Raw genomic sequence first — 24,764 nt, forward strand, 5'->3', positions numbered from 1 at the left:
AAAAATTTAAAAAATATACCCAAATATTATTTTAGTATTTATATTATTTATAAAATACACACAAATACGCATTATGCTATCGTCAACCATATATGCGGCTCCAACTTCCGAAGAGCTAACTGCAGATGTGACATTCATAATGCCGAAGCCATCGAAAAAGAGACGAAAGCGGCGAAAGCGTTGCGCCACCACAGCACCAACTATTTCCTCCACAACGTCCACRTCTACCATTACAAGAGAAACCGATAATACACTCTCCGTAGCCACAGTTTCCAGCAGCACCAGCCCCTGCAAGAGCATAGCAACGCGTCGCCGTGCTACCACCAAAGTGCGACGGTACTTCCAACATGACACACGTGAAATGGTCAAAACGATAACAGAGAGTGAACTCAACTATGCAGCCGTAGCGAAAAAATTTAAACCACTTACAATTGCAACGAATAGTAAAAATCAAGCACAAAAACAAAAGCGAATTGCCGCTAAACAACCGTGRCATAAACAACAGCTGAAAACGACGAAACGTCAAGAGCAAAAGCCGAAAATGCTCTCAAAATATATGGGGAAATCCTCTCCACACTTTTGTTCAAAAGCAACAACAACCGCAGCCAAATCAACGCACTCGTACTGCAAATGCGCATGTGCTTTTGCCACCGCCGCCGCCACTGCTCATGTAAAATATAAACAACAAAAAAGCAACAATTGTGACAACATGACATTTGATAACAAAACCAATGTAATGGAACAACAACAAGCTGCAGTAGTTGAATCAGCAATGATTGTCGAAGAGTTATTGCGAAAATTACTCAATGCACAGCATAATAATGCGAACGCGGTCACCTCCCAGTCACCAATGTTGAATTTATTACAAAAGACTGGCATAACTTCCGCCACTGCGCCACGCATGTCACTCCTAGATACGCTTATTGGCGAGCAATTTCAGCAAACGACAAGTCTGTGCCAGCAGCAACTTAGGCATGTCGTTAGGTATATAATTACATATTATCATACCCGCACATACATATATGTATATAGTATTAATAATTTAAAATAATATTTCAAAAAAAAATTAATGACACGTTTAATTATTTACTGCTCCATTCTTTTACAGTGTCCGTGAGACGCATCAAATTGCTGAAGCGCAACAGGAGAAAAACGCCAAACTACGTGAAGCCTTCAACATTTCCGAGTATTTTGTAGAGGGCTCCAGTTTTGATTCGGATCGCAAAGCTAAGGAAGATTTGGCTAAAAGTCTGGCGTTGCAAAAGGAACTGGATGCGCAACGCGAAAGCGCTGCAGCAAGCCGCGACAAGGAAAAGGAGCGCGAAGATAAGCGTCGTTATGCGTTAGTGCGTACGCCATCGCGTGAAAAAGACATTGCCGGTAGTGGCGGCAGCAAAGGTGATAGTGATAATGAAGCACATGAGCATGCTTCCAAATCGGAGAAGAAGAAAAAGAAGAAACGCACGCGCGAGAGGTAAGTTTTATGGCGACAATTCACTATGCGAACTTAATTGCTATAAAAATTTATTGCTTTTATATATTATCTTCATATATAATATGTAGCTTTTTGTCATAGTTTTAAAGATATACATAAAATAATCTAGAAGAGTTCTATAATTAAATGTCTGTACCCTGAACAGTATTTATGAAATTTACGCCGAAGTTTGTTACACCCAGTAGAAAACCTCGGAGACCCTAAAAAATTAATATATCATGATCAGCGTGACGAGCTGAGTCGATTACGCGATTTACGCGAACCTAGTCCTTCAGTTTTTAGGTTATCGAACTGAAATTTTGCACACGCCTTTTTCCCACCACAAAGCTGCTCATTTGTCGGAACCGTCGATATTGGTCAAAAATAGCATATAGCTGTCACACAAACTGAACGATCAAATGTCATGTTCCTGTAAGGAAAACGTTTTTATTTGACACACACCATATCTTCATAAATTTTTGCATGGATTATCCTTCAAAGCTGTGATAGAATCGGCGAAAAAAGTGTTCAGATCGAACCACTATAACCTATAGCGGCCATACAAACAAGATAACACTATTTTTATACCCTTTTTTGCCATAAGGAATGCACATATGAATGGTATTTTAGCTACGGGGCATCAGAAGTTAACGTTTTTTCTTGTTTTGTTTTTCAAAAGTTGAGATTCGGAATATACATAACCTATAAAAATAGCCCTAACGCTTTTTAAATAATATGTTCACTGTTTTGAAAATCACTGACTTAATTTAGCGCATTAGCCTCTCTGAATGCAGGTTTTCGTTACAATTTTCTAAATTAAACTATATTTTACTTGCAGTTCTGCCAGCCCCGAACGAAAAAAGGATAAGAAGAAAAAGTCTAAAAAACATAAAAAAGAAAGGTGAGCTTGCTTGTGCCCCCCAACAACATTGTGTATTGTCGACTATATTTATTTTCGTGAATCTGAATGTCACAAACACATTCGATTGCACTCAGTACTTTTAAGTTCCACGAATTTAATATTTTAATTTTTATAATTTTTGCCTTTGTTTTTTTTTTCTTTTTTCGTTACAAGTATTTATTTCCATTTTGTGATGCATAGCAAATCTTCAGTTTTCACAAAAATTATTTAGATTTATTAAGCATAATTTTTCTTATAAGTAACCTAATTTTCTTTGATAAACAAAATGTTAAACAAAATCTTCTTCTTCCTCTCAATTGCTCAACATTTTTTATCTCTCCTTTCTTTATGCATTTTTGAAATATATAATATCAATTTTCAATGGTAAACAAATATCATATACTAAAGGAATTATAATAAAAAAGAAAGAAAAAAGAAAATCAAAGACAACACAAATAAATAATATAATAACACAATAAATAAATAATGATTTACACCTAATGTATGAATGAACTTTACGTAACAAAAACCATTTAAAAGTGTAGACAAAACAAAAGTACGGCAAAATTTAAATAGCCACATAAACTTTTTTATATATGTATATGTATATACTATTATGTACAAGCAAAACGAGAAGCCAAAGCGAAACACTTCTTTAAAAAAAAAAAACTTGAAAAACGCGCAAATTTATTGTTTTTGCAACAATGCAACAATTTTTTAAAGTGTACTATAATTTTTTTTTTTTTTTTTTTTTAATTTTAAAAACTTAAATATTACCGTCAAACACTGACAATACCAGAATATACTAGCATCGTGCATCATCATTTATCATTTGAACACAAAATCATCAGCAGCACCGTTAACCATACACAACTTTAATTAAGAAACTTAAAGTGTCTCAAATCGAAATGGATTAGTGAATAATGAACTGAATTCATTTGCCGCTTCACATTTAACAAAAACAAAAAATTAAATGAAATATACAAGTATATGGTAAACGATAAAGTTCGTTTACAAATGTTTCTAATAATTCTGCTTTTTTGGGCAAAACAAAATATTTTGTTCTCAATTAATATAAATTTAATTTTCAATTACAACGGCAAAATGTAAACTTGGGTAAGTAAAATAAGATGTTGATTATTTTTTCATTTTGTCTTTAGTACCTAACTAGTTAGCCATTACAAAAAAAGAGAAATACTTATTTAAAAAAAACATAACCCCAAATTTAATTATTTATTTTTTAATAACAGTACGAATTTGTTAACTGTTCATTTTAAGTTTTTACTAATGGTATTTATACAAAGGTCGTTTGCCGAAGTCAGGTTTCAAAGTTGGCTTTTAACAACTACTACATTTTTAACATACACACACACACATCTAAACATAATTTTTGTTAATGAAATAAAATAAAATCTTAACTACATTATATTTTCTTTACTATTTAGTCTATCATCTTTAATATACATACGTAATTATTTCATTAACATCATACACATACACATGCATACAAAGAAATAAAATTTTGTAGCTCAAGCTGACACACGCAAGTTTACTAACACACAACAATACTGAATAATCTAGTCTACTGAGTTTCAATTAATTATTAACCTCAAATAATAATGAGATTGCGGCAAGCGCTAAGCTTAATATTTTTAATTTGTTTGTGTAAAGACAAGAGTGCAAGAATTAAACGAAATTATTTTCTCATTTTTTCTTTTCCTTAAGACAAACCAATTATGAAGATTTTATAATAAGGTAAACCATTATCGAGATCATCAATCAAGCGTAAAAATTAATTTATTAGCGATACAAATTGGAATTAAGCAAAATTTGCGTGGAAGAGAAACAAAAAACCCAAAAAAAAAAAAAATTTAAATAATATATGTAAATTTTTTTATTTTTTTCGGTATTATAAAAATATGTACTATGTTAGTAACAAAATATAAAAAATAAATTAATTGAATTCTGAATACAAAAACATAAACTATTCAATGAAGGCAGGTTCATACATAACCTCATTTATGTTCTAAATACATCAAAATACAACGTTCTCAAGCCTACTTGGCTATGATATTGTAAATACATATCAAGCTTTCAACATTTTGAAATTCAGCACTTATTTAGCTTATGAAAATGATAGCTGAATAATGCGCAGAAAACTTAAATGCGTTAAAAGCATGTTTGCAAATCTACTTGGCTATGATATTGTAAATACATATCAGACTTTCAACATTTTGCAATTCAGAACTTATTCAGCTAATGAAAATGATAGCTGAATAAAGCGCTAAAAACTAAAATGCGTGAGTAGTAGGATATGTAATCGAATTTAACATGTTATTTTAATGTTGTTGTTGTAAAACCAAAAACAAATTGCCACAAAGATTTACTGTTACAATTTCTGACATTCTATAACTCTAATTATTTCTAATCGGGTAGTTTTGACACTCATTACTTTAGTTGTTATTGGAACAGAGCCAATTTGGAAATAGATTTAAACACCATGAAACGTCGTAAATTCATTATATATAAGCGAAAATTCAGAAAGAAATATTCAAATGGCAATTTCACAAGAAATTAAGCACATTCAAATTCAACACTTTAAATCTATGAACTTCCATCATGTACATATGTATGTCACGACGACAATCTTGTGCTTATTGCAAAACTATTTTGTATCACTATTCACTTGATGTCGTGATATCCGCAAAAATCAGCTATACATTAAATAAATCACTACATACAAACTTCTCATCAAGGACGATTTCTTCACTACTACATACAGTATTATCTATTTTTTTTTTTTTTTACAAAAAGTTATACTCAAAACTGATATATCCACGAAAAAGAAAAATGCTAACCAACAAATTATTGCTGAAATAAATGTGCTTTCAGCGAATTTCTATGAAAAATACAAAAAATTGCGGTCCCACTGAAAATATACACATAAATATGTTGTTAATCCAACCTCAACTTTAATTAAAGATTTAAATTCATTACCTAATATATGCTTCAACTAAAGTGTACCCCGCACTTCTCCATTGCAGTAAGTCGAAGAAGAAGAAGTCGAGAAAGCGTAAAGCCAGCGAGTCCGACAGCGACGATTCCGATCATGGCTCTGACAACGAGAAGCCCAGCAGCGATTCGGAGTATGAGCAGAAGAAGCAACGCAAGCGCGCCAAAAAGGACAAGGTAAGCGCGCAAAAATGCAAACAAATGCGAGATTAAATAGCAATTTGTCCATATTATAATCATATTTAACCACCTACGACACTTTGTATAGTTTTTGCGCAGTTTGCGAAGCCAAAAGTGGACAATAATTATTACTAAACGTATATAAAGTTTCTTTCCTAAACAATATAATAATATTCAAACATTTATTTTATATATAAATGGTATATATACATATGTATTTATTGTAAATCGCATGCACTCTAAAATTCTATGATTCTAATTCATTTGAATTTTTAAAATTTCCATTCTTCCAAACAACAAACAAACAATTAAACGAACGCAATTTTTCTCTTGCTTATTTTTTCCTACGATATCTAAAATAACAACAAAAATACATACATACGTTATAAAAGAATGACAAGCTATAATCAAAAAAGTCACTATTATTATAACCTATAATCTAGATAATAGCAAAGAAACAAGAACCAAAATCTAAAAAAATCTTGCGCATAAAAAGGTAAACGTTTGTCATTGCTTCATATCCGTTTGCTTTTTTTCATCAGTAATTTTAATTTTTTATTTGTTATACATTTTCGTTGTTGTATTTTTAAAATAAATGGCATCTATATTATTTAAATTGCACATATGTACACACATTAGTACTTAGCACACCTCAAATATATTTGTAGACTTAGTAATGAATAGTTTGTTTGTAGCGAAGTATTTGCAAAAATTTGGAGAGACCTCAGGCAATATTTACACAGATTTGTGGGATGATGAATTGTTTATTTTTTTTTTTTTTTATATAAAAACCGTCATTGAGCAGCTTCATTAAAGATTTGAGTTTGTTGCTGTATTATCTCGTTCACTAAGTATTTTCGTTTGATGACAACAGCTGATATTATTGAGTTTTTTCGCAGCCAACTTCACACTTAAGCGCTTTACCGTTATGCATTTGAACAGCTGATATACTAAAGCTTGTTCGTAAAAAATTTTTGCTATCAAAAATTACTATATAAAAATTCAGTTCAAGCAAGGCAAAAATTATGTGTGGTTGTTCTGAGATGAAGAGTTGACCGAACCACTAATGCGTGATATCAATCTCTTGCCCGAAGGATGGCAAATAGTATTGCATCAAAGAGGAAAATACATATTGAAGGCATGTATATGTGAATTATTTTTTTTGTCAGTCCGGGTCAATTTTGATCAGATGCTACATTTGAGATTTATGCTTTTGGAAATGTAACTTCAGCCCCTTTTGCTAACAGAATGTAGATAAAATGTGTAAGGAAAATATTGGAAGACCTTAATTCACAGTGAATTTTAGGGTCATGTCTTTTAATTTCTTAAAAAAATATGTTTTTTTTTTCATTTATTAGTAGTAAATTAATATTAATGAAATACTTATTTCTATTTTACTCATCTATATGTATCTATACTTGCCCATCATTAACACACTTTTATGTTGTGTAGTGACTACTAAAAATTATAAACCATGTAAATACAATAAATAAAAAAATTGCATTTCCTCCTTTCTAGTTTTATACACACATACTTGAACATAGCGAACTTATTATTAAGAAAAACAAAAAAAAAAGAAATTTAAAATTTTTGTTTATTAAAAACCCTTGGCGCTTCATTGAATAGGATAGCTTTCGCAAGGCTCTCTTGTAGTTTTGTAAGTACTTTTATTTAGAACGTTTTGTTGTCCTTATAAATACTAGCATAGAAAATTTAATATTAATATGATATGAAAAACTATTAGCTATACGCTAATAAGACTAAATATTATTTAAAAAGTAAACTCATTCAGCAAGCAGGCAAGACAATGCGTTACTGCACGCCAATGATAAGAAAAAAAAAACAATTTCTACGAATATGCTCTTAGATTCATACTAAATTACCAAAGCACATCATCCAAAAAGCATACAATACATTTGTTCTGCGTGCGACCTTTTCAAACCAAAAAAAAAATATATATATATATTTTTAAGACAGAAGTTTAAATAACTTAGTTGTAAGTTCTATAGTTGCATTGAGATAAATATCTAGAAACTTAACAAAGTTTAAACATAAGTTGCGTAACACGCAAATCTTTTGAAACTACTACAAGAAATATCCCGCCTAATGGCTATTCCGTATTCTCATTTATGCAGAAAAAACGCGATAAGAAGAAGAAAAAGGAACGCAATAGTTCGGTGGAGAAATCGCGCTCAAGGTAAGCACTTCTACACTTATAGCGTCAATTCATAAATAATATTTGATTTCTGCTCTTACAGATCTCCTGAACGTAACGGCCGGAAAGAGCGTGAGCGTTCGGAAGAAAGATCATCGAAGAGAGGCGGCGATCGCAGTACAACACGGCATAGATCAAAATCTGTCACAAAAAGTACACGGGAACGCCATTCAGCGGAAAGAAATGTGAGGAATGAGCGAAAACGTTCCGAAGAGCGTTCTAGGAAGCGAAGCGAACGGAAATCTCCGCGTGATGCCTCCAAATCGTCGACCAGAAATCCTTTCCGTAGTCGTTCACGTGAACGTGCAGCAGCAGCAGCAACAACAACACGTCGTACGCCACAGAAAACGCAACGACGCAATTCGTCAGCGGAAAGTCGCAGCAGAGATCATTCCAGAGAACGAGTACGCGATAATGAGCGTCGTAGCCGACGTGAACGCAATGATCATTCGCGCGAGCGTCGTAAGGAAATGTCTGTGGAACGCAATGCGCGTGATAGTAAACGTGATGTGTCACGTTCAGTATCACGTGATAGGCGTAGGCAGAATACCTCACGGCCGAAACATCTACGGACACGTACTCGTTCACGTTCCAAATCATCGCATCGCAATAATCGTAGGCGCTCTACTTCCTCCCCCGCGGCTGATAAATTGCGCAAGCGTACTATAACACCAACGGTGCCGCCGCCAAAGAGTGCTGCCGCTGCCTCGCTTTCACCTACACGTTCCGATTCCGTCACCCGTAAAAATCCCTTCAATCCATTCAAAGTAGATGTGTCGTCTTTAGCCGGGCCTGCATCTGCGAATGAGGCGAAACCAGTGGCGAATCCATTTAAAAATGTCACTGAAGCCGTAAAATTAACGAAGATGCCGAGTCGCACTCGTTCCCCATCTGCAGCAAGCAACGGACCCAACCGTACTGGTGAGGCACGTTCGCGTTCGAATAAAGATACAAATCGTGGAAGTCGTGGTCGTACGCCCGTTAAGGAAGAACGAGCATCTTCGATGCGTTCTACACATTCAAGTTGGGAACCTCATATAGCAAAAAATGAAAAACCATGTAACAGAGAACATTCTCGCGAACGCAAAATAACACCTGAGCTACGACGTTCGCCGGCACGGCGTGAGCGTGAGTTAAAAAGGGGAAAAGAGCATTCACGTGAGCGTAGAAATTCTTCGTCACGAAATCGGCGCTCGCGGTCACACAATATTCAGCTAACTAAACGACGCGAACGATCGCATAGTCGCGATAGATCTGCATCGCGTGCTGACCACGAGGCCGACAGGCGTAGAAGAACCTCTCGAGAACGGCGTAGAACACCCGAATCGCGATCGGAGGAACAACGTTCCCGTCGTGAATTGAAAGAAAGAGAAAGATCACGGGAACGTCGTGTCTCACATGAAAAACGAGCTGAACAACGAAGATCTGAAGATCGACGTGGGCGTTCATCCAAGAAAATAACACCACCACCACAACGTCGTCATACAAGATCACGTCTGTCTCTTATACACATCTAGATGTGTATAAGAGACAGCGGGAACGTCGTGTCTCACATGAAAAACGAGCTGAACAACGAAGATCTGAAGATCGACGTGGGCGTTCATCCAAGAAAATAACACCACCACCACAACGTCGTCATACAAGATCACGTTCCCCTGTAGCATCGTCAAGAAATCAAGATGTTGCGTCCCCCACAATCACAAAATCACGTTCATCACGTGAGCAGAGTACGTCGTCGAGACGGCGCGTCAGAGCTGAAAGGTCAAGTGCACGACGCTCGCAATCGCGCAACTCGTCAGAACTCAGCTACTCACCGGCACGTCGCAATCCGGACCGTTATCGCGATATACTTGAAGCAGCCGATAAGCAAAAAGTGGAAGAAACAACAGTATCAGCAGAACGTGAGACAAAGCAACGCAATACCGACACTGAAACAGCGTCACATGACACGCGTAAAATGCGTAAAATGCCTGAAGAAACGGCAAACAACGAGCGTGATGAACGCAAACGTGGTGGGCGCATCAGAGAACATGCCAACAGTGACAGCGGTCGCGCGCTTGATCGAGATCTGGAACGCGAACGTGATGCTCAACGTAATGCCGATCGAAATGAGCGTCCGCGTAGCAAAGAAAAACGCAGCAGGGAGCGCAAACGTGAGCGTGAAACTCGCGATCCTTCAAGCACTAAGCGTGGTAAGCCCATATCAGGGCCCGTAGTGCGCTTACAAGGTCAGAGTGAGGACGAAAACGAAACAGATGAGCGCCCGGAAAAGGTAGCCGCTGCGCTCGATGAATTCCAAGAAACCAAACGTGGACGTGAACTGAAAGACTTGGAAATGCTGGAACAGCTTAAAACCGACATAGCCGCCAAAGCAAAAGAGAAGTTGAAGACAATTGAGAAATTGGCCATTGGCGGAGGAAACATGAGTAATGAAGTAAGTGAAAACAATAACAATGAACAACAACGCTACAAGCGCGCTGGCATGCGAAATTCGTTGAACGAGTTTCTAGCGGCCAACAATGTAGCGGCGGCCGTTGTTGCTGTATCTACGAACTCTAATAGAAATAACAACAGTAATAGTAATCATACAAATAATAGCAACAATAATAACAGTAGCAATATTAGTACTAACAGTAGCCATACCGTAACACAAGCAACCAATGAGGCCGAAGGTAGTGGCAATAAGACGCCGCCATTGGCTGCGATTTATCCCCAACCATTGGAAGTGCAAATGGCAAATGATAATCAAGCTAAAACCGAAGTACCAAATAATGCAATATTAGAAAGTGATAAGGAAAAGGATACCGTAAAAGTGCAAACACAAGAAGAACATAAGGGCAATGTGCCGCAGACTGATTGCAAGGCCGTCACTGCAGCAAATGGTCAGGCGGCAAAGAGTCCAATATTAGTGAATCGAAATGAAAACACCACGCATATAGTAAATGTGCGAAGTATACCGACAACTATGGGTCGTCAGCAAATACCGTTACGTCGTGGAGCACGTCGTACAACGCCGCCACCATTAATCTTACATCCGCGGAAATCGCATCACAGGGTAAAAATCAATACACCCTGCGGTGGTGTCGCGCTCATTAATGCKCCTCCCATCACTGGCGGTCCCCCCAATAATTACACGCATTACAGTGGCGGCGGCGGCGGGCCCAACACACCTGCCAATGCCGCCGGTGCTGGCGGTGGTGTATATGCGCGTCAAATGTCTGGCCGTGTTAATCATCATCACCACCACAACAATCCGCCATTAATCGCGCATGCGCCGCATACCTTCAATCCGTTGCTAAGTAAACATTATAACAGCGGTCTCAACAGCTTAAACAATAACACAATGCTAATTAGTCGGCGTGAGCATCATCATCGCTGTGCGATGGGTTTAAATGCTAACGTTAATGCTCAACTCACTTCAATTAATTATACTAATAACAGCTTACTACTAACACCAAATAACAGTCATCATCACGCACACCACCATCATTCGCACCAACATCCGCACAGCGCCAATGCCACAACGGTACTAAGCGATCAACTGTTGATCGCTGCCTCGTTGGCCGCCGTGTCGGGCAGTGGTGGCGGTGGTGGTGGCAGCGGTGTTGGCGGCGGCGGTGGTCATCACGCGCGTGGTCACCATCATGATATGGGCGGTAGCGCAAACCATCATCACGGCTATAATACGGCGGCAGTAGCCGCTGCTGCTGCTTCTAGTTTAAGTTATCATCACCACCATCATCACCACCAACATTCGAATAAACCGAAAATTATAATAAAGCCTTTTAAAATTAACGATCCACAGCCTCTGGTAGCGGCTCTAGCCGACAGTACACTCGTCGATACAATTGTCTCGAAAGTGTCCACAGCCACAGTGGCCGCAGCTGAGAGTGCCGCACGCCGCAGTCGCAGTCGTTCAAGACGCAGTCGCAGCCGTAGCCGTAGCCGACCACGACGTGAAGGAGGCGGCGGTGGCGAACGGAGCGGCGGAGGAACCAGCCGTCGGCATTCCAATAGCCGATCACGTTCATCGTAAGTACACAATTCGAACTCTACGTATGTCGATTTACATATGCGAATATGAATGGCATTTGTATTTGTGTTTTATAGGCATTATTCGTCGTCGAGCAGTCGCAGCCATAGCCGTACACGTAGTCGTAGCCATCGCAGTTCACGTTCTCGCTCACATTCACACTCTTCGCATTCGAGCTGTTCGACGCGTAGTAGTTCACGTAGCTCATCAAGGTAGGTGAAACATTGAAAGAAACCCCTATATATATATATATGATCAAATATGATCCGGACTGGTAAAATAAGCTAAATATACACATAACTTAATACAAATCTCTTCAACCCCAGCCAAATACGCTGTTGAGCCAATACAAGCTTGCAGTTGCTTAATCCAATTCTTCTTACACTTGTTATAAGCCTCGGTTGGGATGGCCTTCAGTGGCTTTTTGTTTCGGCTCTTTTTGAAGCACCATTATGTTAGATGGAACACTCGCATGACGTGTGCGATGCGATGACTTCGCGCAATGCATTTTTGGATTCAAATATTAGTGTTTGTAATAAAGTAGTCTCTCACAGAACACTTCTGCAACATTTTTACCGATTCGGTAGCCGTAATTCCGCTGGAAGCACAAAATTTCAAACTCGTTGTTAATTTTTTATAATAAAAATCACCTGACGAACTTTTTGCGTCGTAAACAAACAGCTGTCAAACACACACTCATTGGAGATCAAACTTCACACGAAATTTAAAAGCCCAATCAACGTAGGAGGCAATTTTTTAACCATACGGTTTGCGGGCGCTTTAAACTGGTCCCAGTCCAGGTTAAATATCATCAGTTAAAAATTATATCTGTTTAAAGAAAAAAATTGTATGGAGTTTATACTAACATGATGCTATAAAAATCTTTTTTTTTTAGCTCTGGCAGTTCCGGTTCCTCCCGTACGGGTTCACGTTCACCATCAATTCCCCGAAGGCGTGGATCTCCCAGTTTTCTCGATCGTCGCCGCATAACAAGGTGCATAACCTCAAAAACTCGCTTATTATTTTACTTTTATTATATAGCTTCCTTTTGTCTTGCATATTTATTTATTAACTCACCGTGTTATTATTATATTATATATTATTTTTAATTATTATTATTATTATTACTGTAATTGTTTTTATTACATATTTTGTATTTAATTTCCTTTTATTTTCATTTGTAGCAGAGGACGCGAACCATCTCGCGAGCGCCGCAGGCGTTAGGCTTGGCTGCATTTACATATATATAAATAAACATATATATTTAAACCACTGCATTATTATTTCACTTGTTTATGCATTATTTCAATTTGTTCAGTTAATTTGGTTTCAATTTCTATTTAGATATTGATTGCCTGAGTTTGCTGTTGATTTGAATAATGGAAGCAAAAGTACAGTGCATTTTCCGAAATTAATGTCCATCCTAGCAAATTCCGAATCAAGTTGTGTCCTATATCCTATGAACATTTAAGCTATTCCATCAATGTGTTAACTGTTTACTCACCTCCATCTAATTATAGTATATAGTAGTTTTGAACTTTTATTATTTGATCTTGTACACGTCATTATAATGTTTTGTACTTTCACGCAATATTACTTAATGGAATTTTTAAAATCATGTAGTTTTCTTCCTCTCTCACTATGCTTTCATCTATGCTATTCATAAATAAAGATATGTAACTTTAAATTTTATTTTGTAAATGCGGTGTGTTCATTAAAGTGAAACTTTTTCATTTGGTATACAGAAATTTCTCAGCAAGCAAATGTAAGTTCGTTTTTTATTACATATGTATATAATTTATAGCATTTTTTGGTAAGTTTTTTCTAATACGCTTGTAATTTAATTTGTATAATATTCTTCTTTTTAATTTAATCCATATTTATTTTCTTTAGATAATTGAACTTTAAGTCCCTAAATTATAACATTTGATTTTGGTAAGTTTAATTTCATTCGTTGATTGATTTTGATTTCATTCCAACAACTGTACAACACTATTATTGTTATATTAACGTCATGTCTTTCTCTCAATTCATTTAGCGCCCGCAAGCGTCCGATTCCGTATCATCGAAAAACACCATCGGATGCCTCCAGCTACTGTTCAAGCTGCTACAGTCGTGACAGTTCGCCACATTCACCATCGCGTTCACCAACGCCGCATAGCCGTAGTCCGTCGACGGCATTTTGAGGTTTAAAGAAGAAACTTTTTAAAGTTTTGCAAAACATTACATAAGAGCGCGATTCTCCCGACGTGCATAACTGCAAACACAATGATGTGTTTTAAAGTTGAAACCGTGAAAAAGTGCAAGGCTCTAAGCACGAGTATTATTTCTAGTCCGATGCAATCTTCTAGTCCTGTTATTTTTAAGATTTAGCGCATACACATACATAAGTTAATAGAAATTAAAACGCTACTAGTCAAGTACATATTTTAAAAATAAAACGCTTTGTTATTTTAAGAAAGAAATTTCGTTTGTTCCACTGATATTTCAAGCGCTTATACAACTCTTTATTATAATTGCAATAACTTAAATAAATATGTATACAAAATTAAGTTTGAAAAAATGTAAACTTATTATAATTTAGCAATAAGTCCATCTAATGTATATGATGTAAGAAAAAATATAATATTGAAAGATATATAAATATTTGTTGCGAAATGCTTTTTGTCGTTATTTTTATATCGCAAGTATTTCTGGAGATCCCTAAAATATAGGAAGCCTGCAACTGGCTAGTTATACACAAGTACGAAGAAGGTTGGAATTTTCCGAATGCCTCTGAAATTAATGGCCGATTCACAGAGAACTTTTGCTTCGCCTAACGTCAGACATCATCTTTGGAACATTAATTTGTAGGAATACATAACTCAAACTCTTAAATTGGCAATGGAAGTCAAATTTCCTTCCATATGGATTATGCTATTTCGAGTTAGGGAGCAACTTGTATTTTATTGTATGTATTTGTGTTTCGAGTTAGGGAGCAGCTCGTATTTTATTGTATGTGTTTGTGTTTCGAGCTAGCGAACAACTCGTATTGTATTGTATGTATTTGTATTTTAAAATTAATAAAAAGTTATTGTAAAATCCTTTAAATTCTTTGCATTTAACGGCAAACTCAATAGGGAAGTATCGATTATATAATAATTTTTCTATCGGTTTGAGAATCGATACCAACCGTTATAGAAAATAGGAGATATTAATTTTTGCTAATTTTTATATACATATTTATAAAAATCAGGATGAAAATGTGGTAATTAGCATATAGCCAAAACTTTATTCGCATTAAAAAACTTATTTCAATATTAAATATTAGCTACGATAAATATGATGTGACATATAAGAACAAAGTCACAGACAGTCGCTGTTCAGCTAAATTTAAGTTATTGCGAATACTGGAAATAGTAAAATTATGGAAATAAATAAATTGTTGACAAAGTGGTAGTGAATTAATAAATTTATTTTCAATGATGAAGTTATTCGATACAATTTGTATTTATGGCTGTGTGAAAAACGGTAGAAAAATTAAACTTCTGACAGACAAAAGTGAAATTTTGACGTTTTTCGTGGTGAGTGTGGATACAAGAATTTAACATAGTTCTGTTCACGAGCTAGATATTTTAATATCTAGACAAAAACAAACTTTCCTCAATATTAATTAGTATAAACAAATGGCAACTATCGAATCGAATAAAGTCTGGTGGCGCTCAAAAGCGTCTCTGCTTTTGACATAAGCAAAGCAAAAACAATTTCATCGATATAACTGCATTCAAAAAGCAAATTGATTGAATTGGCGCCTGTTTCGGTAATTATTTTTGTGAAAGCAATTTTATATATTAAAGAAAACAAATCATAATTCGATCATAAAAATGGCAAATATTTGGCATGATAAGCGCACCTTTGTGGATGAGAACAAATTTTCCTCAGCAAAACTACAGCAAACACATCCAAGAGTACATTCCGTAAAAAAGAAGCAAGTTTTTGGAGAACTAAAAAATGTAATTCATAATCAGTTGGGTGTAACTCCGCTAAAAGGTGGCTTAAAAGAAAATCAATTTGATACATTTAAAAGCAGTACAGCAAAAACACGATTGTGTATACCGAATGACGTTAAGAAATTGTCCGTAGATCCTATTGAACTATTCGATTTTTTTGATTTCCCTAAAGCATGTTGTACTAAAAGTTGCGGCAAAAGTACTGCCGAAATATGGTCAGAATATAATAGTATTGATGAAGTTGCCTTGTTAAAGGCGATGGAGAAAATCAGAAACGGTGGACCCATTAGAGATTTCGATGAAGGGTCGAATAGGGACATTGAAGATTTTTGTGAGCCTGAAGAGGATGAGGATTCGCTTGCGAAATACGGGAAACCCTATTTGTATTTGGAGGATTGCATCAACGATTTCACTTCGTGCTCCATCGAACTTCCAAAATTTGATTTTGGTAATGACTTACTTTTGAAATGCTAATTTTATAATAATTTGTAGCAGCCAAATCATAAATTCAGAATATATTTTAAATGTATTTTACTCGTTATATGTATTCATGTAAAATAGTTGTTAAATTAAATTATTTCTAGTTACGTAAATAAATAAATATCAATATAGAAAATGTGCGTTACTATATTTTATAATTCCGATCCTGATAAGGGTACCACGAATTAATCTTTTTGTTGTAAAATACATAATTAGCACTACGACAAATAAAAATCAGAACATTAGATAATAAAAAGAAAATATTTATCCTTCTTAAAGACTTTGTTTTCGCATGTTTTATAAATAAAGCGAGTTGCAGAAATGACTTACATTGTCACTTATATTAAATTAAATTTCTAGCTATATATAGGTGCCCCGAAGGGCATACAACATTGACTTAAAATAATTAATAATAATAATTAGCTAATAACTTTTTACTATTCATTTTGTAAAACACAAGAAAATATATAAATAAGTTTACAAATTTGCAAATCTAGCTACCTATTTTTACCAAAAATAATATGATTTACTTTAAGATTTTGCTTTAATAACTACAAATGTGATTCGTTGATTTTAACTGTTGCTCGAGTATGCCAAATTTTATGATTCTCCATTGTCTTTCATACACCCCCATAGCCAAGCAATTGAGATAAGCTAACGTCTTATCAGTTAAACTTATGTTTACTTGTAAAAAATACACATACAATTAGTATTTAAAGAAAATCTATTAGAAGTTGTTTCGTAAATATTAATGCGTAAACATACGTATTTCTACGTTGTGATAGTTTTTTATTAGAAAAAATTTGAAAATTTATATAAAGCGTTATCTCAACATAATTCCGTTCATTACAACTGATATAGCTTATAGACTTTTTCGTTAAAAATTATGATATTATTATTGAAATTATTTTAAGAGCGCTATAACACAGCAACATTTAAAACAACAAAACAATACAAGTTATCTAATTAAAAGAAATATATTTTGGTATATTTCTTAACTAAGGAGACACCCAAAGTTGTTTATAGCACGATAGCATTTAATAATGCTAAATTTATTATGCATTGAGTATCCATTTAGCTTAGAATGGCAACTTCGTATTTTTCTATCCATTCTCACATTGATGTCCCTCGCAGTTGCCCCAGAATATACAATTTCCCACACCACTGTAGCAAATAAGGAATACGGCTGTCAGAAATATTAAACTACAGATGGTGCATGGTTTTCGTTCTAGAAAAAAACCAATTAGGTAGAGTACGATGAACATGACATGCGTTTCCATGAGCGCAGGGTTTGTTGGCTTCGGTATAAGTAGCACTGGCAGCAAACATTGCAGGCAATACATTTTGAAATTGAAGTGTCGGAGTGTACTAGATCTGAAAGCAAATGGTGATACGCAAAAAATATTAAAATTATACATACACATGCGTCATTTACTTACCAATAGTTTTAGATTAAACTTGCGCTAATCACCACCACCAGAGAAAGTGCTAATAGCGAACACCTGACAATTTTCTTGGCCTTCTCATCCAAGTTCACGAAATCTGCCAATAAAATCCAAAGGCGTTGATGACTTGATTATCCTACAACTCACTGCCTAAACTCTGCATAGTTTTGCATTTAAAAAAACTTTTTACATAAAGTTTGCGTATTTTAATAGATTTTATTCTTATTATTTGACTGTAGTTGTACAAATTATGCGAGGAACACTTAATTCTGTTAGTGGAATCTGTTGATAAAAAACAATAGTCATATAAATAACTACAAGCCAATATGTCAGTGTCAATTTCTACACCTATTTTTTTATATACCCAGGGTTGTTTTTGGAAAAAGAAATATATTCCCTTAAATAGTATTCCAAAAATGGATTTTTATAATACGTTTGTGCCAAAATGCAACTCTGCATCTTCTTATTGGACTCAATACAAGTTAGCTTGACTTTATACTTGAATTCCGATAAGACTGCATGGACAACAACTACATAAACCAGTTAATAGCCGTCAAATCATAGTTCGGTTTTTTCATTTCAATTTTATATGCAAATAAGTGCAGTTTTATTTATAGAAACAAGAATAAAATTGGTAAGTTAAGAAAAGAAAGTAAAATGTCTTATTTTTTAGCAATTCGATCTAAACCGGCCTTTGCTCTTTGAACGATTGTTAAAATCTTTTAAAGGCTTTGCATCTTAATCGGTTATTTCCTTAAAAATTTGCAACTAATGGAATTATTTTTGTGTTTTATAGGGACATAATTTAAAAAAATATTTCAACATAATTGAAAAAATATTTTGCAAACATCATGTCGCTCTCCAAGCCTATTTATTCATTGCTAGGAGTCTATTTGGAGCAACTATTCAATCATCCAGTGCGCACTAAATCCATAACCAGGTAAATATACGTACATGGCACGTACCTAAACTGTAACTTTTTTATAAATCATTTATATAATGGTGATCATATTTAGCTCTATACTAGCGGCATCGGCAAATTACACATCACAACGTATAGCTGGCCAAAAGAAAGTCAACCAGGAAAGTGTCATAGCATACGGCCTCTTTGGGTAAGTCGCCTTTGTAGCAAATAAAAGAAAACAAAAGTCAATTGTTTTTCTTATCGTTCAAATCTTATCGCTTAATGTCATTTCTTAGAGTAATCTTGATAATACTTAGAATTTGCTATTTTGTACTTTATAGCGTTTTTTTTTTTTACCCACAAAAACGAATTAACAAATTTGTGTAAACATTATTTGTTTTTATATTTATTATTTAATATTTTTATTTGTTGTTTATAGCTTAATATTTGGTGGTACTGTGCCACATTATTTCTATCAAACGGTTGAGCGACTATTCAAACATGATATGAAATTCCGTCGTTTTTTCCAGTTTCTATCGGAACGTCTAATATTTGCACCATTTTATCAACTAGTCTCCCTCTATTTCCTCTCCATATTTGAGGTAATTGAAGTATTTGCAACTAATTTTAACCAAAATTTCATGTTAATGTTTGCACTATCATTCCATATTTCATAGATGAATACCCATGAAGTAGCTGTAGCTAATCTAAAGAAACTATATTGGCCTCTACTACGCGCCAATTGGCAATACCTATCGATACCCGTGTTCCTTAATATGGCATTCGTGCCACCAATGGTATGTTTGAATAGAATTTTCCAGTTAAGAAAAATAATAATTTGATATTTTAAAATACGTAGTTGCGCACAATTGCAATGAGTATTGTGTCCTTCCTTTGGGTGGTCTACATTGCACGTCGACGTCGTCTTCAGGATAAGCAGGCTGGCGGAAATAAAGACAAATAATTATTTATAAGAACATATGTAAATAACTTAGCTCAATAATGTTTCTAATTCCAATTTTAAAATTATATTTTTTATATATGGTTGGTTTAATGGTGCTCTTTGTATGTGATTTACAAAAGTTTATAAATATTTTTAATCATTGGTGAAGATACCCTTGAAAGAGTTGGAGACAATAAAGTAATGTTAAAGCTTTGCTTTTATACAATAATAAATAAATAACACTTGTAAAGGAATGGAATAAGTAAGTGTAAGAATATACTTTGTACGTGCCGAATATTTGTATGAGTCAACCAGTTGAAGCACTCCACTTGCAGATGAGGGTTAATGCCTACAGAACTAAACCCTCTTGGTTTTGTGATGACTATTGTTTCTGAAGAGAGAACGAAGAGACGTCGTTGACTACTGATAATGCACTATTATTACTATAATAGCGTCAGAAAACATTCTTGAAATAATTTTGAGAAATGGTGCCGAGTTGACAGTCCTTGACTGGATAAATATTCAGGTCAGTTCAAAGTGGGCAACCACTGCGTAAACACGTCCCGTGACCTTTTCACGCGTTCTTTTTCTCTTTGTGACCGAATACGATAGTCTAGCCGATTCAGTTACCGCAGCTCCTTATAGTTGTAGTTGTTAGTTTATTAGTGTATACATAAAAAAAAAACTCAGTGCAAAAAAAAAACTCAGTGCCGTAGTTATCATTTGACACCATGAACGGGGCCGAACCCCCCGAAAGCAATAGGTTTCGGTTACTCGATCCCGATTTGCAACGTCCCAACAAACGACCAAAATTCAGTGACTTTGTACCACTTCCTGCGCCAAAACAAAATGACGACCATATCCCTCGGTTCTCAGTGGCAGGTGCCATCGGTCCAATTGCAGATGACAAAATCCGTCCATTATCATCATATAATGTCTTTCAAATCGAAAGGGGTTTAAAACACATTTGCGGGGATACCACCGTTGTAACGGAATTAAGATCCGGTGACCTCCTCCTAAAAGACGAAAATGCGAAATCGGCCGAAAAGTATATCAAAGCAACTCACATGGGCATTATACCTGTAAAAATTACCTCTCACAAAGGTCTGAACACCACGCAAGGCAGAATATTTTCCAGAAACCTAATCAATCTCTCCGAAGAAGAATTAGTAGAAGGGCTAGGAAACCAAAAAGTGATCGAAGTCAAAAAAATCATGCGAAAAGATGGTGACGCACTAATCCCTACCGGTGCTGCAATTGTGACATTCGACCTAATCCGTAGACCAGAAATCCTTAAATTAGGATGGGAAAGGGTTCGTGTGCAAGAATTTATCCCAAATCCGATGCAGTGCAAAACCTGTCAAAGACTCGGTCACACCAAAAACAGATGTCGAAATATTGAGCTATGTAGCCAGTGTGCAACCGCTCCGCCACATAATCCATGCCCAAGAACATTCTGCATAAACTGCCAAATTGAAACCCATCCATCCAAAGACCCTGGCTGTCCCACTTTCCTTAAATACAAGTCAGTAAATAAAATAAAAATAGAGCGCCGATGCACAATTAGAGATGCATGGAAAATCTTCAACAGCGACCCCAACACACATCAAATTCAACCCCCTCAAAAAAGAACAAGGGCGCCGTCCTTCGCACAAATTGTAAAAAACATCAGCAGTATAATTACCGAACCAACAAATGTAAACACAGCACACGACTTGCAAACAACTCCAGCAAACAAACCCCATGTAAAAACTACAAACAATAACCCACAAGCAAATAACGGAGCATCCAAGAAAACATGTCATACTAAATCAATCACACAAACAACTTCAACCACATCCAAACCTCAGCAGAAAAACAGCACAACAACATCCCCAGTAAGACAAGAAACAGCAACTAACGTCAGCACACCAGAAATAGCGACTACAAGTAGAAATGCAGAAAAAAATTACAGCCCACCCACCCCTACATACCCCAGCCSAATTACCAGCGATACCGAGATGTCACCTTTCAGCCAATTACACGCAAAATTCCCCGATCTTAACGTCCTCATAACACCAAATACATATAAAACAACATTACCGTCAAACAATTCAAAAAACATATGTAGATAAGTCATAAATATTCTTATACTAACCCTTTAATTCATATATAAACACACATATTATATAACAAATGTTACCATTATTACAGTGGAACATAAACGGGTATCACAATAACTACATTGAACTTGAAATCCTAATAAAGATGTATAAACCCTCCATTATACTTCTAAACGAAACTCACCTTGCCCACAATTCCTCTGCCCCCACCTCCAAATCCTACGTAGGGCACTTCCACAACCACCTCACATAATCTCAAAGAAGCAAGGAATCGCCATTCTGGTTAAGAGAAACCTCCCCCACCACCCCCTTCCTACCCAATCCAATATATCCTCACTATCCATAGAACTTCAAACCCCCATCACAATAACTTGCGCTTACTCCCCGCCAAGTCAATCAATAACTACAGCTGACTTTTACAATCTTTTCCCCTCCCCTCCTCAACCCTTCATCCTTGCAGGCGATTTTAACGCTTGGAGTCCGCTCTGGGGATCTGCCTCCTATAATCAGAGAGGACATTCTATAAAAAATGCCATCCTCTCCTCCAACTGCATCGTACTAAACGACGGCTCCCCCACCCACTTCTCAACCCACTCAACCTTTACTCAAATTGACCTTACGCTTTCCTCTCCCTCCCTTTCCAACAACTCATCATGGCACCTTATAGATGACCTTCACTGCAGCGATCATTTCCTGATCCTCATCAAAATTCTCACATCCCGACCCACCATTCCCTTCTCTTCCAGGATCAAATTCAAAACAGATAGAGCGTATTGGAACAAATTCGAAAGCGCATGCGACTTCTATTCCAAATCTTTCCCAACATCAACCAAGAAACGTCCAATATCCATAAAGCAATCCGCTGTGCATCCAACGTCTCCATCCCTCTGTCCTCAACCAAACCAGTAAAGCCAGCCCCCCTATGGTGGAACCACGAAATTGCGTCCCTTAGGCAAGCCAAACAACAAGCGTGGCACAACTTCAAACGCAACCGGTCCACCACAACTCTCATTCAATTCAAAAAGCTGAACGCGCAATTTCGCCGGAAAATCAAAGATGTTAAGCTCGACTGTTTTCAAAAATTTACTAGCAGCATCAGCGCGTCATCCGACCTTAAAAAAATCTGGGCTGACATAAAAACACTCACCGGTTTACCCTCTAATCCCCAAATCCACTCCCTCAATACCTCTCATGGCAATCTTCTATATCCCCCGGATATAGCTCAAGAATTCGCCAGTCACTTCTCTAACGCCTCTTCAGACCAAACCTTCCCCCCGAATTTATCGCCTCTAAACGCTCACAAATCCTCCAACATCGTATCACACCAACCACTCTCTCTCATTCAGCCAAACTTTTAGAAGCCGACATATCTCTTTTCGAACTCCAACTCGCCCTGTCYGCAGTAAAAGGCCAGACACCCGGCATCGACAAAATATCCTATYCCATAATTAAGCATCTCCCCAGATTACTCCTTCACCATCTCATCAAGCATTACAACAATATCCTCAACACAGGCCTCTACCCACACGCGTGGAAAACCAGCGCAATAAYACCCCTCTTAAAACCTGGCAAATCCCCTTGCGAAGTGAATAGCTATCGACCAATTTCCCTTCTTCCCTGCCTAGGTAAACTAATGGAGAAGATAATTGCTACCAGACTAACCTGGTACGCTCACTCAAACCAACTTATCCACCACAACCAAGTAACCTTCAAGAAGGGACAAGGCACCACAGATGCTCTATTACACCTTGATCATTTTATCTCAAACGCGCTTTCCAGCAAAAACCATGTTTCCCTCCTTTCCCTCGACTTTCAAAAAGCATTTGATCAGATTGGAACTCCGGTAATACTAAGGCAACTCGACAAATGGAAGATCGGCCCCAAAATGTACAATTTTATAAAATCATTTCTCTCAAACCGAAAATTAAGTGTACTTATATCCAACACCCGCTCTTCCATTTTTCCACTCGATAATGGTACCCCGCAGATCTCCCCCTTATCAGTCATCTTGTTCATTATAGCTTTCAATGAAATTAGCGACATCTTTAACAAGTTCCCAAACATCGAACACCAAATATACGCAGACGACGTTTTGTTGTTTTCCAAATCTAATGATCAAACAGATGTCATGAGGACCTTTTCCAAAATCTTACGCCTATTATCCACATGGTCCCTCTCCTCAGGTCCCTCAATTTGTCCCATTAAAACCAAAATGCTATATATATGCAAAAAACGAGCCTGCAATTCTCCTTCATTTACCTTCAATAGTGCAAATATTGTATGTACAGATAATCTTAAGTTTCTCGGTATTGTATTCGATCCCAAATATTCCTTTCAACAGCACTGTAAATACGTTAAGGAAAGACTCTATGTAAAATTAAACATTATTAAGTACTTATCAAGGAAACGCTCGCTGATTAGTTCGGCTCTGTTGATTAGCGTGACAAACGCCCTCATCTTATCAACCATCAACTACGGCATAGAAATCTATGGATTACACGYTAAACAAAACTTAAAGATGATCGCTGCTCCCTACCACGCCGCAGAGCGAAGATCCATACGCGCATTTCCAACGTCACCCATAAAAAATATTCTGGTTGGCTCTTCACGACAACATGGAAGACAAAATATTCAGGCTCTATTCAAGGCTCAATCTAAGTCCCAATCCTCTTGTCCGCAAAGACTTCCAATCTGCCGCCTCACGGGTGTCCACTCCTAAACAACCCTCTTCAATACACACCTGCGCCTTATTCGCAAATCAGGTTGAACTGCCGATCAAGCAGCACATTCCGCGGTACACTCATCACCCCCCCTGGGCGGCYAGCAAAACATCTTTCATTAATGACCTAGCCTCCTTGCGGAAAGATAGCACACCAAACACCGTTTATATAGCCAAGTTTTTCGAAACAATCGCACATTATAAATCCAACGGCTGGCAATTGATTTTCACGGATGGATCTAAGGCCTCACACACTTCCTATGCTGTGGTAACGGAAAATCAAGTAGTTGTCGCGTACGGCCTCCTTTTTTCATTCTGCTCTATTTTCACCGACGAAGCAACCGCTATATTCCACGCTGTTCAATAC

The 24,764-nt window shown here is 36.5% G+C and overlaps 4 protein-coding genes across 11 annotated transcripts in view; 3 read left to right on the forward strand and 1 right to left on the reverse strand.

Annotated features, from left to right (window-relative positions):
• The window catches only part of LOC108976922 (serine/arginine repetitive matrix protein 2), an 18,096-nt gene extending 3,197 nt beyond the window's left edge, over positions 1 to 14,899 (forward strand). Inside the window, exons 1-11 of one of the 8 annotated variants that reach the window (XM_018946355.1) lie at positions 1 to 984; positions 1,109 to 1,474; positions 2,313 to 2,375; positions 5,420 to 5,564; positions 7,703 to 7,764; positions 7,826 to 9,271; positions 9,427 to 10,216; positions 11,588 to 11,814; positions 11,893 to 12,027; positions 12,711 to 12,809; positions 13,854 to 14,899. In XM_018946355.1, coding sequence (XP_018801900.1) covers positions 74 to 984; positions 1,109 to 1,474; positions 2,313 to 2,375; positions 5,420 to 5,564; positions 7,703 to 7,764; positions 7,826 to 9,271; positions 9,427 to 10,216; positions 11,588 to 11,814; positions 11,893 to 12,027; positions 12,711 to 12,809; positions 13,854 to 14,001 — 4,392 coding nt within the window. In that variant the 5' untranslated portion in view covers positions 1 to 73 and the 3' untranslated portion in view covers positions 14,002 to 14,899. Of the gene's footprint in view, positions 985 to 1,108; positions 1,475 to 2,312; positions 2,376 to 5,419; positions 5,565 to 6,194; positions 6,706 to 7,702; positions 7,765 to 7,825; positions 9,272 to 9,360; positions 11,815 to 11,892; positions 12,028 to 12,710; positions 12,810 to 12,999; positions 13,517 to 13,853 lie in introns of those variants that run through there. The other 7 variants (XM_018946353.1, XM_018946357.1, XM_018946358.1 and 4 more) reach the window with 7 other exon arrangements.
• Positions 14,900 to 15,562: 663 nt separating this feature from the next.
• On the forward strand, positions 15,563 to 16,343 carry LOC108976906. The gene has a single exon (XM_018946331.1). The coding sequence runs from the start codon at positions 15,679 to 15,681 to the stop codon at positions 16,276 to 16,278; it is 600 nt and encodes a 199-aa protein (XP_018801876.1). The 5' UTR covers positions 15,563 to 15,678; the 3' UTR covers positions 16,279 to 16,343.
• An 899-nt stretch (positions 16,344 to 17,242) lies between these two features.
• Positions 17,243 to 18,033, reverse strand: LOC108976907 (bladder cancer-associated protein). The gene is made up of 2 exons (XM_018946332.1): positions 17,724 to 18,033; positions 17,243 to 17,658 (listed from the first exon to the last, which is right to left on the reverse strand). The coding sequence occupies exon 2, from the start codon at positions 17,625 to 17,627 to the stop codon at positions 17,388 to 17,390; it is 240 nt and encodes a 79-aa protein (XP_018801877.1). The 5' UTR covers positions 17,628 to 17,658; positions 17,724 to 18,033; the 3' UTR covers positions 17,243 to 17,387.
• Positions 18,034 to 18,216: 183 nt separating this feature from the next.
• LOC108976913 (peroxisomal membrane protein 2) lies at positions 18,217 to 19,813 on the forward strand. Its single transcript, XM_018946338.1, has 6 exons — positions 18,217 to 18,363; positions 18,526 to 18,669; positions 18,746 to 18,841; positions 19,073 to 19,235; positions 19,311 to 19,430; positions 19,493 to 19,813. The coding sequence occupies exons 2-6, from the start codon at positions 18,581 to 18,583 to the stop codon at positions 19,595 to 19,597; spliced, it is 573 nt and encodes a 190-aa protein (XP_018801883.1). The 5' UTR covers positions 18,217 to 18,363; positions 18,526 to 18,580; the 3' UTR covers positions 19,598 to 19,813.
• Positions 19,814 to 24,764: the final 4,951 nt, after the last annotated feature.

Source organism: Bactrocera latifrons, unplaced genomic scaffold (genome assembly GCF_001853355.1).
Source record: "Bactrocera latifrons isolate USDA-ARS-PBARC rearing strain unplaced genomic scaffold, ASM185335v1 scaffold_81, whole genome shotgun sequence".
In the NCBI taxonomy this organism is placed as follows: domain Eukaryota; kingdom Metazoa; phylum Arthropoda; class Insecta; order Diptera; family Tephritidae; genus Bactrocera; species Bactrocera latifrons.